General features: G+C 41.1%; 3 protein-coding genes across 12 annotated transcripts in view; 2 read left to right on the top strand and 1 right to left on the bottom strand.

The window, feature by feature from the left end:
* The window catches only part of LOC110510710 (zinc finger protein 883-like), a 586,683-nt gene extending 573,194 nt beyond the window's left edge, over positions 1 to 13,489 (bottom strand). For 2 of the 8 annotated variants that reach the window (XM_036951173.1, XM_036951171.1), the window contains exons 1-3: positions 13,174 to 13,466; positions 12,179 to 12,427; positions 8,555 to 8,793 (exon numbers count right to left, since the gene is read on the bottom strand). In XM_036951173.1, coding sequence (XP_036807068.1) covers positions 8,555 to 8,793; positions 12,179 to 12,427; positions 13,174 to 13,327 — 642 coding nt within the window. In that variant the 5' untranslated portion in view covers positions 13,328 to 13,466. The other 6 variants (XM_036951168.1, XM_036951165.1, XM_036951166.1 and 3 more) reach the window with 6 other exon arrangements.
* LOC110528894 (oocyte zinc finger protein XlCOF6-like) overlaps positions 1 to 15,396 on the top strand; it is a 680,129-nt gene that overhangs the window by 325,774 nt on the left and 338,959 nt on the right. The window lies entirely within an intron of this gene.
* LOC110514545 (zinc finger protein 883-like) overlaps positions 1 to 15,396 on the top strand; it is a 98,722-nt gene that overhangs the window by 22,044 nt on the left and 61,282 nt on the right. Inside the window, exon 3 of one of the 3 annotated variants that reach the window (XM_036951261.1) lies at positions 8,129 to 8,131. The exons of the other annotated variants lie outside the window; for them this stretch is intronic. Coding sequence (XP_036807156.1) covers positions 8,129 to 8,131 — 3 coding nt within the window. The remainder of the gene's footprint in view (positions 1 to 8,128; positions 8,132 to 15,396) is intronic. 3 annotated transcript variants of the gene reach the window in all.

The raw sequence follows: 15,396 nt of genomic DNA, 5'->3' as shown, positions 1-15,396 counted from the left end.
GAGTCATTGATATGAATGTTTAGAGTGACCTCACGTGTGATGGTCCACATCTACCAGAACCTTTCCTATTGGGTTAGTAAGCACCACCGCATTTTAGGAAGCCATTGTTCAAAATGTGATCATACACACAGTAACAATGGGAGGGGGTGTGGCCTGCATAAGGGAGGAGGTTGATCTCAGACAGAGTTGACAGATTAACAGTGAGGACAAACCCAGCCTGCCTCTCTCCTTTCACACTGCCTTCCAAACAGATTCTAAACCTACAGTCACTGGGTCCTGATTGACAGTGGAGACTTGTTGCACTGCAGGCTCTAGAGATGGCATCACTGGACAGGTCTCCATTGAAACCAGCTCTAGAAAAAAAAAAAAAAACATTTTTCAAAAACAATCATTGCAACGTGATGGAAATGACAGATACAGGGGACATTTTTCTAAAGATCCACAAATGTTTGATCCGTTTGAACAGCGACAGGAAAACATTGAAGAACCACAGTGCAATGCTGCGATGGTGTAAGAAAGGCACTGCCAAAATCAGAGATTCATCTCCTGAGTAAACACCACAAATCTTGAGCACACACTTGAATACATACCTCGTCCCCTGAATACAAACCAAGTCATTTTACATACAGGACTTCAAACTGTAAAATAGATATAATATTTTGAATCATCACACTTTTTGCTGTGTACTGCAGTGTTTCCCAATCCTGGTCCAGGGGACCCAAAGGGGAATGCTTTTTTTGTTTTTGCCCCTAACACTCACAGACTGGATTCAACTAAACAACTCAAGCCTTTGAATTGAATAAGGTATGTGAGTGCGAGGGCAAAAACATACATGTACACCCTTTGGACCAGGATTGGGGAACACTGCTGTACTGAAAGTCCTCCATCTACAGAACTTCACTGTTGACATGCACATTATTTGGATTGTATACAGGGTGATGAAACCAAGGTGTACATTTGTAATTTGATTGAACTATCCCTTTAATTAGGGTTCCTTTGGAGTTACATTTAGTTAGAGATGCATTTTCTCTAAGCCTGTGCTATAAATAAACGTTTTGGTCACTACCATTCCACAAAAATACAATGCTGTATTTTTTTCATTGTACTACAATCTTACATTTTTGTATGGGCTGTTCTTCACATCAGGGTGCTGCTGCAGGGTCTCTGCGTCTCTTGACCATGTCGGACGGGCCGGGCACAAAGATCAAGACGCCTCTCCACTTTCCTCCGGTAGTTATTTAACAAGCTGATAACACATCACTACCGACAGACACAAGCAAAAACTCTTGCATAAATGTAGCAGCCTATACATCTAATCATTAGCGATCTGACATGCTGTATTGCATGGAAACTGTAGGCTACTAACAACAGCAGTTACATAGTCTAACTTACTATGGCCCTGTCCCTCTGACCAGGGTAAACACAGTGGTAATGTTGTGTATTGTATATACAGTACTTCAGTTTATTTCATTTAATTATACACATGAGAAAAAAAGTGGCTGCCCAGCATGAATTCATGTACAAACATTATTTTTCATTACATTATTGTCATTTAGCAGATGTTTTTATCCAGAGAGACTTACAGGACAAATAAGAGTTAATTGCCTTGCTCAAGGGCACAATGACAGATTTTTCACCGAGTCGGCTCAGGATTCAAACCAGCGACCTTTCAGTTACTGGCCCAACACTCTTAACCGCTGGCTCCCTGCCAGATCAATTAACTTCAATACAGTTATTCAAATACATTCATCATCAATGACTAAAATAATGAATCTAGTATTAAAATACAAATTAATAAACACAAGTAGTCGATTCATAGCTTGTTTATCATTAAACAAAGTTGTTTAGTAATATAAAATAATCCACCCAAACTAAAGCTGAAAACTGATCATCACACCATCTTTATCTGATATACACAGAGTGTACAAAACATTAGGAACACCTTCCTAATAGAGTTGCACCCCCTTTATCCTCAGAACATCCTCAAATCGTCAGGACATGGACTGTCCAAGGTGTTGTGTGCAGTTCACAGGGAAGCTGGTCCATGTTGACTCTAATGCTTCCTACAATTGTGTCAAGTTGGCTGGGAGTGTATCTACTCTGAATAGCTCGTTCCATCTCCTCCCACAGATGCACAATTACAGTGAATTCAGTGTAATGTTATTGGAACCATTCCTGGACAAGCCTTGGGGCATAATCCTGCTGAAGAAAACAACTTGCAGATGGATACACTGCTGCCATGAAGGGAGGCACCTGATTGGCAGTGATTATTTAGATATCCTGTGGCATTCAAACATTGCTCAGCTTTTATCAAGAGGCCCAATGTGTGCCCTGAAAACACACCCCAACCATCACACCACCAGCCTGCAATGCTGACACACAGCATGGAGACATGAAGGGGTGTAAAGTACTTTTGGGGGGGTATCTATACTTGACTATTAATATTTTGTGCAACTTTTACTTTTATTTCGCAAATTCCTAAAGTAAATAATGTACTTTTTACTCCAAACATTTTCCCTGACACACAAAAGTACTCATTACATTTTTTTAAATGATTAGCATGACAGAAAATGGTCCAATTCACACACTTATCAAGATAACATCCCTGGTCCTCCCCACTGCCTCTGATCTGGCGGACTCACAAAACACAAATGCTTTGTTTGTAAATGGTGTTGGAGTGTTGGAGTGATGGAGTGATGGAGTGATGGAGTGTTGGAGTGATGGAGTGATGGAGTGTTGGAGTGATGGAGTGTTGGAGTGATGGAGTGTTGGAGTGATGGAGTGATGGAGTGATGGAGTGTTGGAGTGATGGAGTGTTGGAGTGATGGAGTGTTGGAGTGTTGGAGTGATGGAGTGTTGGAGTGTTGGAGTGTTGGAGTGATGGAGTGTTGGAGTGTTGGAGTGTTGGAGTGTTGGAGTGATGGAGTGTTGGAGTGTTGGAGTGATGGAGTGATGGAGTGATGGAGTGTTGGAGTGTTGGAGTGATGGAGTGATGGAGTGATGGAGTGTTGGAGTGATGGAGTGATGGAGTGTTGGAGTGATGGAGTGATGGAGTGATGGAGTGTTGGAGTGTTGGAGTGTTGGAGTGTTGGCCCCTGGCTATAAGTAATATAGTAATATAAAAAAAACACAATTGTGCCGTCTAGTTCGCTTAAAAACCTCAAGGAAGAAGTAAGGTTCAGTTCTTTGTGTGTTCTCTACAGTCAGATCAGTGGCAAGGCTTCTCTCCTTTATTTACCTTGGTGGCTTTTTAAGATGCCCAGTAGAGAGAACCTCTTTCCATATTCTGAGCAGGTGTAAGGCTTCACTCCTGTATGTATACGTTCATGTCTTTTTAAGTGGCTCAGTCGAGAGAAACGCTTTCCACAGTCAGAGCAGGAGTAAGGCTTCTCTCCTGTGTGTGTTCTCTGATGAACTTTTAGCTCAGCTGATGTTGTGAAGCATTTTACACAGTCAGAGCAGCAGTAAGGCTTTACTCCAATATGTCTACGTTCATGTCTTTTTAAGTGGCTCAGTCGAGAGAAACGCTTTCCACAGTCAGAGCAGGAGTAAGGCTTCTCTCCTGTGTGTGTTCTCTGATGAACTTTTAGCTCAGCTGATGTTGTGAAGCATTTCACACAGTCAGAGCAGGAGTAAGGCTTCACTCCTGTATGTATACGTTCATGTGTTTTTAAGGTGCCTGGTAGAGAGAAACTCTTTCCACAGTCAGAGCAGGAGTAAGGCTTCACTCCTGTATGTATACGTTCATGTCTTTTTAAGTTGCCCATTTGATAGAAACTCTTTCCACAGTCAGAGCAGGAGTAAGGCTTTACTCCTGCATGTATACGTTCATGTGTTTTTAAGTGGGAAAGTTGAGAGAAACTATTTCCACAGTCAGAGCAGAAGAAAGGCTTCTCTCCTGTGTGTGTTCTCTGATGATCTTTTAGCTCAGCTGATGTTGTGAAGCATTTTACACAGTCAGAGCAGGAGTAAGGCTTCACTCCAATATGTCTACGTTCATGTCTTTTTAAGTGGCCCATTTGAGAGAAACTCTTTCCACAGTCAGAGCAGGAGTAAGGCTTCAATCCTGTATGTGTACGTTCATGTGTTTTTAAGTGGGAAAGTTGAGAGAAACTATTTCCACAGTCAGAGCAGAAGAAAGGCTTCTCTCCTGTGTGTGTTCTCTGATGATCTTTTAGCTGAGCTGATGTTGTGAAGCATTTTACACAGTCAGAGCAGGAGTAAGGCTTCACACCAATATGTCTACGTTCATGTGTTTTTAAGTGGCCCAGTCGAGAGAACCTCTGTCCACAGCCAGAGCAGGAGTAAGGCTTCACTCCTGTATGTATACGTTCATGTGTTTTTAAGTTGCCCAGTAGAGAGAAACTCTTTCCACAGTCAGAGCAGGAGTAAGGCTTCCCTCCAGTGTGCACTCTCTGATGAACTGCCAAAGCTCCTGGTGTTGTGAATCTCTTCCCACAGTCAGTACAGGAATAGGGATTCTCTCCAGTGTGTATTTGTAGGTGTGTTTTTAGCTTTGATAGAAATGGGAAAATCTCCTCACAATGTGGGCAGGGGTGAGACCTCTTAGCTCTGTGATCTTTCTGCTGTTGCTCTCTGGATGTAGAGAATGTCTCAACATGGTCTCCTGTGTGAACAACATCAGAAGAACCAGTCAGTTGGTGTGATATACATGTCAATCAAAAGTATATATTATGAAGCCCTTTTTACATCAGCAGTTGTCACAAAGTACTTCACAGAAACCCAGCCCAAAATCCCCAAAGAGCAAGCAATGCAGATGTAGAAGCACAGTAGCCAGGAAAAACTCCCTAGAAAGCAGGAACCTTGGAAGAAATGTAGAGAGGAACCAGGCTCAAAGGGGTGGCCGGTCCTCTTCTGGCTGTACCGGGTGACATATGTATTCATATCAGTAGGCTGTACAATACAGGGGAATAAAACTATTCTAAAAGTGGGTAAAGAGTTGAAAGCTAAAAAGGGGAGTGTCATCCTCTAATCACTATCACAAGAGTTAGTAACTACACAGACTAATTTCATAGAACTTTAAAACACTGGCAGTTTGTCTACTTCACTTCTTTAGTCTCCTCTCTGATCACTCCAGGTAGCCAAGTGAATAAAACAAATGCTGGAAATACTGGTGTCAAATCATGCAAGACTCAGTAGCATGAAATAACATCTACATTCTCATTGAAACAGTTCTACTGCAACTTTTCATACACAGTGGAAAGTTGGAACGAACAACAAACTTAGTTAAATAGAACCTGTTCTTACCATGAGAAACAGATTCCCCAATCTTCTCCTCCTCTTCTTCATCTTTAATGTTGACATTCAGCTCCAGTGTTTGACTGCAGTCTTCCAGCGTCACTGATGTCATCTCTGGATCCTGCAGTGCAAACTGGGCTCCACTGTCACAATCAGGACCCAGTGACTGTAGGTTTCTACTCAGTGTGGAAGGAGAGAGGCAGGCTGGGTTTGTCCTCACTATTGATGTTACCGGCCTCAGACTTAATTCTAGTCCTGTAGTAACATTGAGAAACAGACAAAAAAAAACAAAAAAAAAGGTTAGTCTTGACAGTTCTGGCACTTGCTTTATTTTCGAAAAATATATATAAAAAATATTATATTTATTTTTGTTCTATTATCTAATTCAGTGCTTGACTTGGACTGAAATAGGTGCAGATACTCAGCTCCGGTGAGCTGAGGACTGATCTCAGTTCAATAGATCTGGTAGCTAAGGATTGACAACAAAACATGAATTAACTCACATTAGACAAAGTACACGCTATAAATTAGGCTACGTGATTAGGCTAAGTGAATCCATAGTAAATTTCCCAAATTCTCATAAATAACAAAAACATTCAGTACTAGCTCGTGCTTGGCACTGCCCACTATAACTCATCTGTTCCCATTGGAAACAACTGGCTGTGGTCTATCTTGGTTTGGTGCAACCGTTGTTGCATTCAGGGATCCTTGGGATGGCCCTACCTCATTATATGAGAACTTAATTTGCTTAATTTGAGCCAGATCTTCCGGCACCTCTCAGTTTTGTAGTCTTTCGTTCCGGAACCCATTTGCCAGGATCAGGTAGCCTACCTCTTGTGACATGAAAAAGTATTTCATCACGCAAAAAATCTGCATAAAAGCAATCAAGAGTAATTACATTTGGATTCCTCTGTAATTATCAGCCCTCTAAAAAACGTAATGTGAAAACGTGCCTGATGTTCTAAGAATGTATTGATGTTGGGCCGAACCAGGTTTATGGTTTGTGCAACATTGTAGCCTATTTAGACCAAGGCGTGGCCATTGCTGTGGTGAGAGAGAAGCACGCCTGTATCTCTCACAGAACTAAAATGAGATTCACTTTCTATGATCTCTCTCCCTCTCTGTGTTGTTATAGACATGAGCCGGAAACTCATCTCTCCGGCATTGCACTTGTTCGTGTATTTCCTAATAGAATAATAGCTGTGGGAAGTGTGTTGAGGTGCTGCAGCACTCTGCAGTCTGTTCAGAAAGAAATGAAATAATTCCCAAAACTACACCAGGAGTATTTATCCACAGAGGATCAATAGCTAATTTAAATAAATTAGTCCAGCTGTGGATTGTGGGTAGCCAAATCACAAGGCATTTCTACAGTCAGGAACATGTGTCAAATCTGTCAGTGAACAGCAAGCAGCCAAAACAGGCCTTTAGCAATATTTATAATCCAATCACTGGAAAACACAGGTTGTAAAGTAAATGGATCCTGCTGAAAAGAAAATACGAATCTGTCTGTGTGTTAACAAGTTATCAACTTCCAAATAGGACTATTGATCAAACAGCATTGTTTTTACAAGGTAAAGCAAGAGAGATAAGCTTTTGTCCGGTGAGTGAGCTGCACATCATTGGGTGAGTCAGTGAAACTGGAAAGCTTGTTTAGGACTATAACTTCCCCCTCATATTGTACAATGTGTTTCTCCTCACACCTGGCCTAGGCTATTGATGGATTAGAGACACGGTCGTTTATATTGACCTCAGATTCTCAGTTTGTCAGTGTCAAAGTAGCCTGTCATTTTGGTCATCTGTGAGGTATTAAAAAATATTATTCAAAAGTCTCCAGTCATCTAAAATGATGTAGAACTGCATGAAATCTGTTTATAAAAGGCCACATTTTCCCAGGACTCCAGGCTACAATAAATGTACTCCATGTGTGCAACTTCTGTAAGCGGCTCAACACCACTGCTCCCCAGTGGCACAGCGGTCTAAGGCACCGCATCACAACAGTCCCTGGTTCGTATCCAGTCTGTATCACATCTGGCCGTGATTGGCATTCCCATAGGGCGGCGCACAATTGGCCCAGGTTTGGTACGGGTAGGCCGTCACTGTAAATAAGAATTTGTTCTTAACTGACTTGCCGAGTTTACTAAAATAAAACAAGTATAATTTGCCAGTTCGCAAAAGCCATGATAATGCTATATTATAAAGGTATTTTATTTAACGTGTTCTGGTACCTCAGACACCCGCAGGTCAACACTCTCGGGCTCAGTTTTGGTTCCAGCACCTCCCAATTTACACATTAAGCACTGGAGAAATTGGTAGCTGCCGCTGCCTCCTCCGGCACACATCTCATTTGCATAGAATTCGTGAGGATGTTGATTTTGGCCTTTGGAATAGACCACAACCACAACACCCGAACAGGATCGATACATCCGAACATCACACCTGCTAGACAGGAATGTCAGTGTTTTGCCATGGCCAGCGAAGAGCCCGGATCTCAATCCCATTGAGCAGGTCTGGGACCTGTAGGATCGGAGGGTGAGGGATAGGGCCATTCCCCCAGGAAATGTCCGGGATCTTGCAGGTGCCTTGGTGGAAGAGCGGGGTAACATCTCACAGCAAGAACTGGCAAATCTGGTGCAGTCCATGAGGAGATGCACTGCGGGACTTAATGCAGCTGGTGGCCACACCAGATACCGACTGTTACTTTTGATTTTGACCCCCCCCCTCTTTGTTTAGGGACACATTATTCTATTTCTGTTAGTCACATGTCTGTGGAACTTGTTCAGTTTATGTCTCAGTTGTTGAATCTTGTTATTTTACATACAAATATTTACACGTGAAGTTTGCTGAAAATAAACGCAGTTGACTGTAAGAGGACGTCTCTTATTTTGCCGAGTTTATTTTTACCTTGTCAGCTTAGGGATTCGATCCAGCAACCTTTCGATTACTGGCCCATCTCTCTAACCACTAAACTATCTCATAAGTCATGAAAATGATGAGCCATATCATCCTCCACTCACTATCACAAGGATTAGAAACTACACAGACTCACTTCATAGAATTTAAAAACACTGTCAGTTTTACTACACTTCAGTCTACTCACTGAACACTCCAGACAGCCCAGTGAATAAAACAAATGCTGGCAATACTGGTGTCAAACCATGCAAGTGTCAGTAGCATGAAATAACATCTACCTTCTCATTGAAACAGTTCATCATGAAACAGTTCTACTGCAACTTTTCATACACAGTGGGAAGTTGGAATGAACAACAAACTTAGTTAGATAGAACCTGCTCTTACCATGAGAAACAGATGTCCCAATCTTCTCCTCCTCTTCTTCATCTTTAATGTTGACATTCAGCTCCAGTGTTTGACTGCAGTCTTCCAGCTTCACTGATGCCATCTCTGGATCCTGCAGTGCAAAATGGGCTCCACTGTCACAATCAGGACCCAGTGACTGTAGGTTTGGACTCAGTGTGGAAGGAGAGAGGAGGGCTGGGTTTGTCTTCACTGTTGATGTTATCGACCTCATACCTGAGTCTGCAAATAGTATAAGAGAAACAGACACAAAAGTTATTTTCTTGACAGTTTTGGCAAGGTCTTTATTCTTTATCCTTTCTTAAATATATATATATATTTTGTTCAATTATCTAATTCAGTGCTCGACTTGGACTGAAATAGTTGCCGATACTCATTTTGGGTGCCGGTACTGTTTATATTTAGGTGCAGGAGCTTCATAATACTTTTGAGCTAAAACTTAACCTGTAGTAGATAAATGCATAAAAGACTCAAACCATTTAGTACAAGGTTACAGTTTGTTTTAGGCATCACTATGTGACATTTTAATTGATAACCTTGTATTCACTCTTTTACTTCAAAAAAACTATTGTATTTCCTGTTCACACCACAGTAACGTTTATAGATAAAGACAAACTGAATGTGTCCATATTATTATACATGTAGTAAACCGATAATCAATACATTAAACTTCAAAAACAGTAGAGCAACCGTAAAATTGTCTCTCTGCTGCATCCACACTGCCTGCACTGAAGTCTGTTGACACAGACCGAGTGGGGGCCGCCATTTTACCACCTTGTGAATTTTTCCTTTCATGGAGCTCTATGGACAATTCCTTCGACCATGTGATTGGTTTTTGCTCTGACATGCACTGTCAAATGTGGGACCTTATATAGACAGGTGTGTACCTTTCCAAATCATGTCCAATCAATTGAATTTACCACAGGTTGACAACAATCAAGTTGTAGAAACATCTCAACGATGATCAATGGAAACAAGATGCACCTGAGCTCAATGTTAAGTCTCATAGCAAAGAGTCTGAATACTTATGTAAATAAGGTATCCATTTTTTTATTTTTTTTTATAAATGTTTAAACATTTCTAAAAACCTGCGTTTGCTTTGTCATTATGGGGTATTGTGATCTCATTATGGGGTATTGTGATGTCATTATGGGGTATTGTGATGTCATTATGGGGTATTGTGTGTAGATTGATGAGGAACATTTTTCATTTAATCAATTTTAAAATAAGGCTGTAACGTAACAAAATGTGGGAAAAAATCAAGGGGTCTGAATACTTTCCGAATGCACTGTACGTATTCATATCAGTAGGCTGGTAGTGTACGTATTCATATCAGTAGGCTGGTACTGTACGTATTCATATCAGTAGGCTGGTACTGTATGTATTCATATCAGTAGTCTGGTACTGTAAGTATTCATATCAGTAGGCTGGTACTGTACGTATTCATATCAGTAGGCTGGTACTGTACGTATTCATATCAGTAGGCTGGTACTGTACGTATTCATATCAGTAGGCTGGTACTGTACATATTCATTTCAGTAGGCTGGTACTGTGTGTATTCATATCAGTAGGCTGGTACTGTACGTATTCATATCAGTAGGCTGGTACTGTACGTATTCATTTCAGTAGGCTGGTACTGTACGTATTCATATCAGTAGTCTGGTACTGTACGTATTCATATCAGTAGGCTGGTACTGTACGTATTCATATCAGTAGTCTGGTACTGTATGTATTCATATCAGTAGTCTGGTACTGTATGTATTCATATCAGTAGTCTGGTACTGTATGTATTCATATCAGTAGGCTGTGCAATACAATGGGGAATAAAACTATTCTAAAAGTACCTCATAAGTTATGAAAATTATGAGCTATATCATCCTCCACTCACTATCACAAGGGTTAGAAACTACACAGACTCACTTCATAGAACTTTAAAACACTGGCAGTTTGTCTACTTCACTTCTTTAGTCTCCTCTCTGATCACTCCAGATAGACCAGTGAATAAAACAAATGCTGGCAATACTGGTGTCAAACCATGCAAGTGTCAGTAGCATGAAATAACATCTACCTTCTCATTGAAACAGTTCATCGTGAAATCCTGCCCTGCCTTTCTAAAGTCTTCAAAAGCCAAGTTAACAAACAGATCACCGACCATTTAGAATCCCACCGTACCTTCTCCACAATCTGGTTTCCGAGTTTGTCATGGATGCACCTCAGCCACGCTCAGGGTCCTAAACAATATCATAACCGTCATCGATAAAAGACAGTACTGTGCAGCCGTCTTCATCGACCTGGCCAAGGCTTTCGACTCTGTCAATCACAGTATCCTTATCGGCAGACTCAACAGCCTTGGTTTCTCAAATCACTGCCTCGCCTGGTTCACCAACTACTTCTCCAATAGAGTTCAGTGTGTCAAATCGGAGGGCCTGTTGTCCGGTCCTCTGGCAGTCTCTATGGGGGTGCCAAAGGGTTCAATTCTCGGGCCGACTCTTTTCTCTGTATATATCAATGATGTAGCTCTTGCTGCTGGTGATTCTCTGATCCACCTCTACGCAGATGATACCATTCTGTATATTTCTGGCCCTTCTTTGGACACTGTGTTAACTAACCTCCAGGCGAGCTTCAATGAGACACAACTCTCCTTCCGTGGCCTCCAACTGCTCTTAAATGCAAGTAAAACTAAATGTATGCTCTTCAACAGATCACTGCCCACACCTGCCCGCCCGTCCAGAATCACTACTCTGGACGGTTCTGACTTAGAATATGTGGACACCTACAAATACCTAGGTGCCTGGTTAGACTGTAAACTCACATTAAGCATCTCCAAACCAAAATTAAATCTAGAATCGGCTTCCTATTTTGCAACAAAGCCTACTTCACTCATGCTGCATAACATACCCCCGTAAAACTGACTATCCTACCCATCCTTGACTTCGGCAATGTAATTTACAAAATAGCCTCCAACGCTCTACTCAGCAAATTGGATGTAGTCTATCACAGTGTCATCTGTTTTGTCACCAAAGCCCCATATACTACCCACCACTGCGACCTGTATGCTCTCGTTGGCTGGTCCTCGCTTCATATTGGTCCCCAAACCCACTGGCTTCAGGTCATCTATAAGTCTTTGCTAGGTAAAGCCCCGCCTTATCTCTGCTCACTGGTCACCATAGCAACACCCACCCGTAGCAAGCGATCCAGCAGGCATATTTCACTGGTCATCCCCAAAGCCAACTCCTCATTAGGCCGCCTGTCCTCCCAGGTCTCAAAAATCACTGAGGCTGGAGACATATCTCCCTCACTAACTTTAAGCATCAGCTGTCAGAGCAGCTTACCGATCACAGCCCATCTGTAAATACCCAACTACCCCATCACCATATTTTTATTTATTTTTCCTCTTTTGCACCCCAGTATCTCTACTTGCACATCTATCACTCCAGTGTTAATGCTAAGTTGTAATTATTTCGCCACTACGGCCTATTTATTGCCTTACCTCCCTAATCTTACTACATTTGCACACACAGCATATAGACTGTTCTATTGTGTTATTGACGTACGTTTGTCTATCCCATGTGTAACTCTGTGTTGTTTTTGGCAAACTTGTGCTTACCATGAGAAACAGATTTCTCAATCTTCTCCTCCTCTTCTTCATCTTTAATGTTGACATTCAGCTCCAGTGTTTGACTGCAGTCTTCCAGCTTCACTGATGCCATCTCTGGATCCTGCAGTGCAAACTGGGCTCCACTGTCACAATCAGGACCCAGTGACTGTAGGTTTGGACACAGTGTGGAAGGAGAGAGGCAGGCTGGGTTTGTCTTCACTGTTGATGTTACCGGCCTCAGACTTAATCTGAGTCGGTCTGTAGTAATAAAGAGAAACGGACACAAAAGTTAGTCCCAGAACTGTCAAGACTTTCTTTATTATATAAAAATATGATTTATATTTAGGTGCAGGAGCTACACAATACTGTTGAGCTAATATTCTATAAGAGGAACATGAGCTCAAACAGTAAACATTTGAGGTGCTGGTACTCAGCTCTGGTGAGCTGCTGTCCAAGACAAGCACTGATCTCATTTCAATAGATCTGGTAACTAAGCATTGACAAAACATTAATTAATTCACATAAGACAAAGTATAGACTTTATATTACTTAAATTACACAACTTAAATGCACTTAATCTATAGTAGATTTCCTGAAGTCACATAAATGCCTCAAAAAACATTCAGTACAAGGTTGCAGTATGTTTCAGGCAGCACTATGTACTATTTTCCTGAATAACCTGGTCTTCCCTGTATTATTCCAATCAAAAAAACCAATAGTATTTCCTTTCACACCATAGTAACATTTATAGATAGACAACTGAATGTCTCTGAATATTAGTACACATGTAGAAAACTGATAATCATTACATTTAACTCCAAAACAGTAGTGCAACCGTAAAATTGTGTCTCTCTTGCTGCACCCTCAGTGCCTGTACTGATGTGCGTTGATGCAGACCGAGCAGGAACCGCCATTTTACCATCTCGTGAATTTTACACAAAACCAAAAACGACATGTAAAACGAACCCGGAAATCTCAAATAGTTTGACCCTTTATGAAATTACCTTGAGAAAATGATATACATCCACTCAGACTAACCCAAACTATGTGACTTGTAAAAAAAAAGTGACCACGTTCACTCACGCGGTTTGACACAAAAATAGCACATAAAACCTTCATCAAACGTGATAATACCTTGACGTAGTTGTTACCTAGCATGTTATGACATGTTTTTTCGATATTATAACGTGCTATTACATACCAGTAGTAATATATTTGAAACGGACACAGAAGTTGTCGTCTAGACTGCACAATTCTGCCGTGTCCTTTATTGTGAAGAACAAAGCGCGCCTGCGCGGAACTTCCTGTTCCCCCACAACCAGTTTCTCACCCCAGAGACGTAACAACGCGAGACCTCAGATAACGCTTGTGAAGCAGACCAAGCCTTGGTTTGACAAGTCAATGAGAGAAGTGAACAATTCTGATACTTTTGCAGCGTTTAATGGGGATCCTAATAAATACCAAAAATATTCCGTTGGCACACACTTGATACATGGCCATTATTTTATCAATGGCATAACTGCAGTGGTTTATTCACAATAGCTCTCAATGCGTATCATACATATCCCAGCATCACATCAGTAGATATTGGAAATCTACCAGTACATATGTGTCCATTATACATTTTGTAGTCGTCAGCTGGATGAGTGCACTATACATATATATATATATATGTGTGTCTGGGTCATTATACCCCATTAGACATGCACCTGTCTGGGGAGTGACCATGACTGTTTATTTATTAACCATTGCTATGGCTCTAATGTTTCCATCCCTAATATGAAACCAAACTAAAATTAGTGCAAGGCAAAAAGATAATGGTGGCTCAATGCCAGAGGGGCTAATCATTAACATAAAGAGGAGTTTCTATGTGTGTGAAGTAAAGATGAAAACTATAGAAAGAGTGTGTGCCAAGGCTGGAAAGTTAGTTGTTTTCATGAACCAGCAAGGCTGATATTACTCTGTAATAAAAGTCTATTTGAACTCGCAGGCGAGAAATGTGTATGTGAGAAATATTATTGACTGAATATTTTCACAACATAGGCAGACACTCTTCACTCTTTCAGCGAAACTCCAGATATAACACCCTTTTATCGGTACCCTGCTCCAAAAAACAATGCTCTCTCCTTCTGCTCTTCTGAGACACATGAAATCATACCAAAACCACTACTGGTCACTCTGACTGACTCTACCTTCCGTAATGCCTCCTTTACCATCTCCCTGACCTCAAATGATCTCCCAAAAATACATAATTGTTGACGAATCGCACTCCAAAAAAAAGTTAGTTTACAACTTGTTGTATTTTTGTTCCATTTTTCATTGTCACCTTTTTCCATTCATTCTTACCAACTTTACTCAACCGCAAGCCATCAGAATCTAACAGCACTTCCGCCTCGCCATATTTCCCTCCCCAAATCCAGACACACCCCGCTACAGACTAACTCCTGCATGTGGAATCCTGCATTGAAGAAATGTAACAACTACAGTTTAAAGGGGAATTTCACCCTGGCTCTACCGTGGCATATAGTCATTAGTTTATTAACAACATTACGTTTTTTGTAATAAACATCAAAATTATCCTAACCACAAGCTAGAACTAGCACATTTTCATTTCACTGGTAGAATCGAGAAGTTTCTACTTCCTGTGTATTAATCTGCTCATAGTGAACCACCAAGTCCCGCATTCGGGAGTTGAACAGGTGTTATCAAGTCGAGAGAGGGGGAGGGAGTTTGAGGCACCAATCTTGAATGTCATTGAGTGACCAGAAAAACAGTCTGGGGGTGAGTTATTGGCAGATGTAATCAACAAAGTCTGAAAAATCACTAATTAAATCAATCAATATTACTGTCTGTTGAGCTGTATTTGAACAGCCAATCACGTGTTTTGCTTTGCCTCAGGTAAAGTGATATCATCTCACCTACTCATTAAAATTTGTCCACCGTGGATGACAGACCAAAAGGATAGCTGTAGATTAATCAACTCTCCACTAGAAGGTGCTGGCCAGCCTTTTGTCTTTTCTGATAGTGGATATAAGGTTGAAGATCTAATGTTGTTTCAAAGGTACAAATTCAACATATATTCAACCTATTTATACAAGGTTTCACTATGTTGAAAATTGGTTAACATGATGCCATAATCCTGTGGTTGAACCTCAAAACAACAGCTTTTGCAAATCCAATGTACAGTGTTCTACACATACATTCCACGTCACAATACGTTGATAAAT

Source organism: Oncorhynchus mykiss, chromosome 18, assembly GCF_013265735.2.
Source record: "Oncorhynchus mykiss isolate Arlee chromosome 18, USDA_OmykA_1.1, whole genome shotgun sequence".
NCBI lineage: Eukaryota > Metazoa > Chordata > Actinopteri > Salmoniformes > Salmonidae > Oncorhynchus > Oncorhynchus mykiss.
The sequence above is the reverse complement of the archived record's forward strand: the minus strand, read 5'-3'. Positions and strand labels throughout refer to the sequence as shown.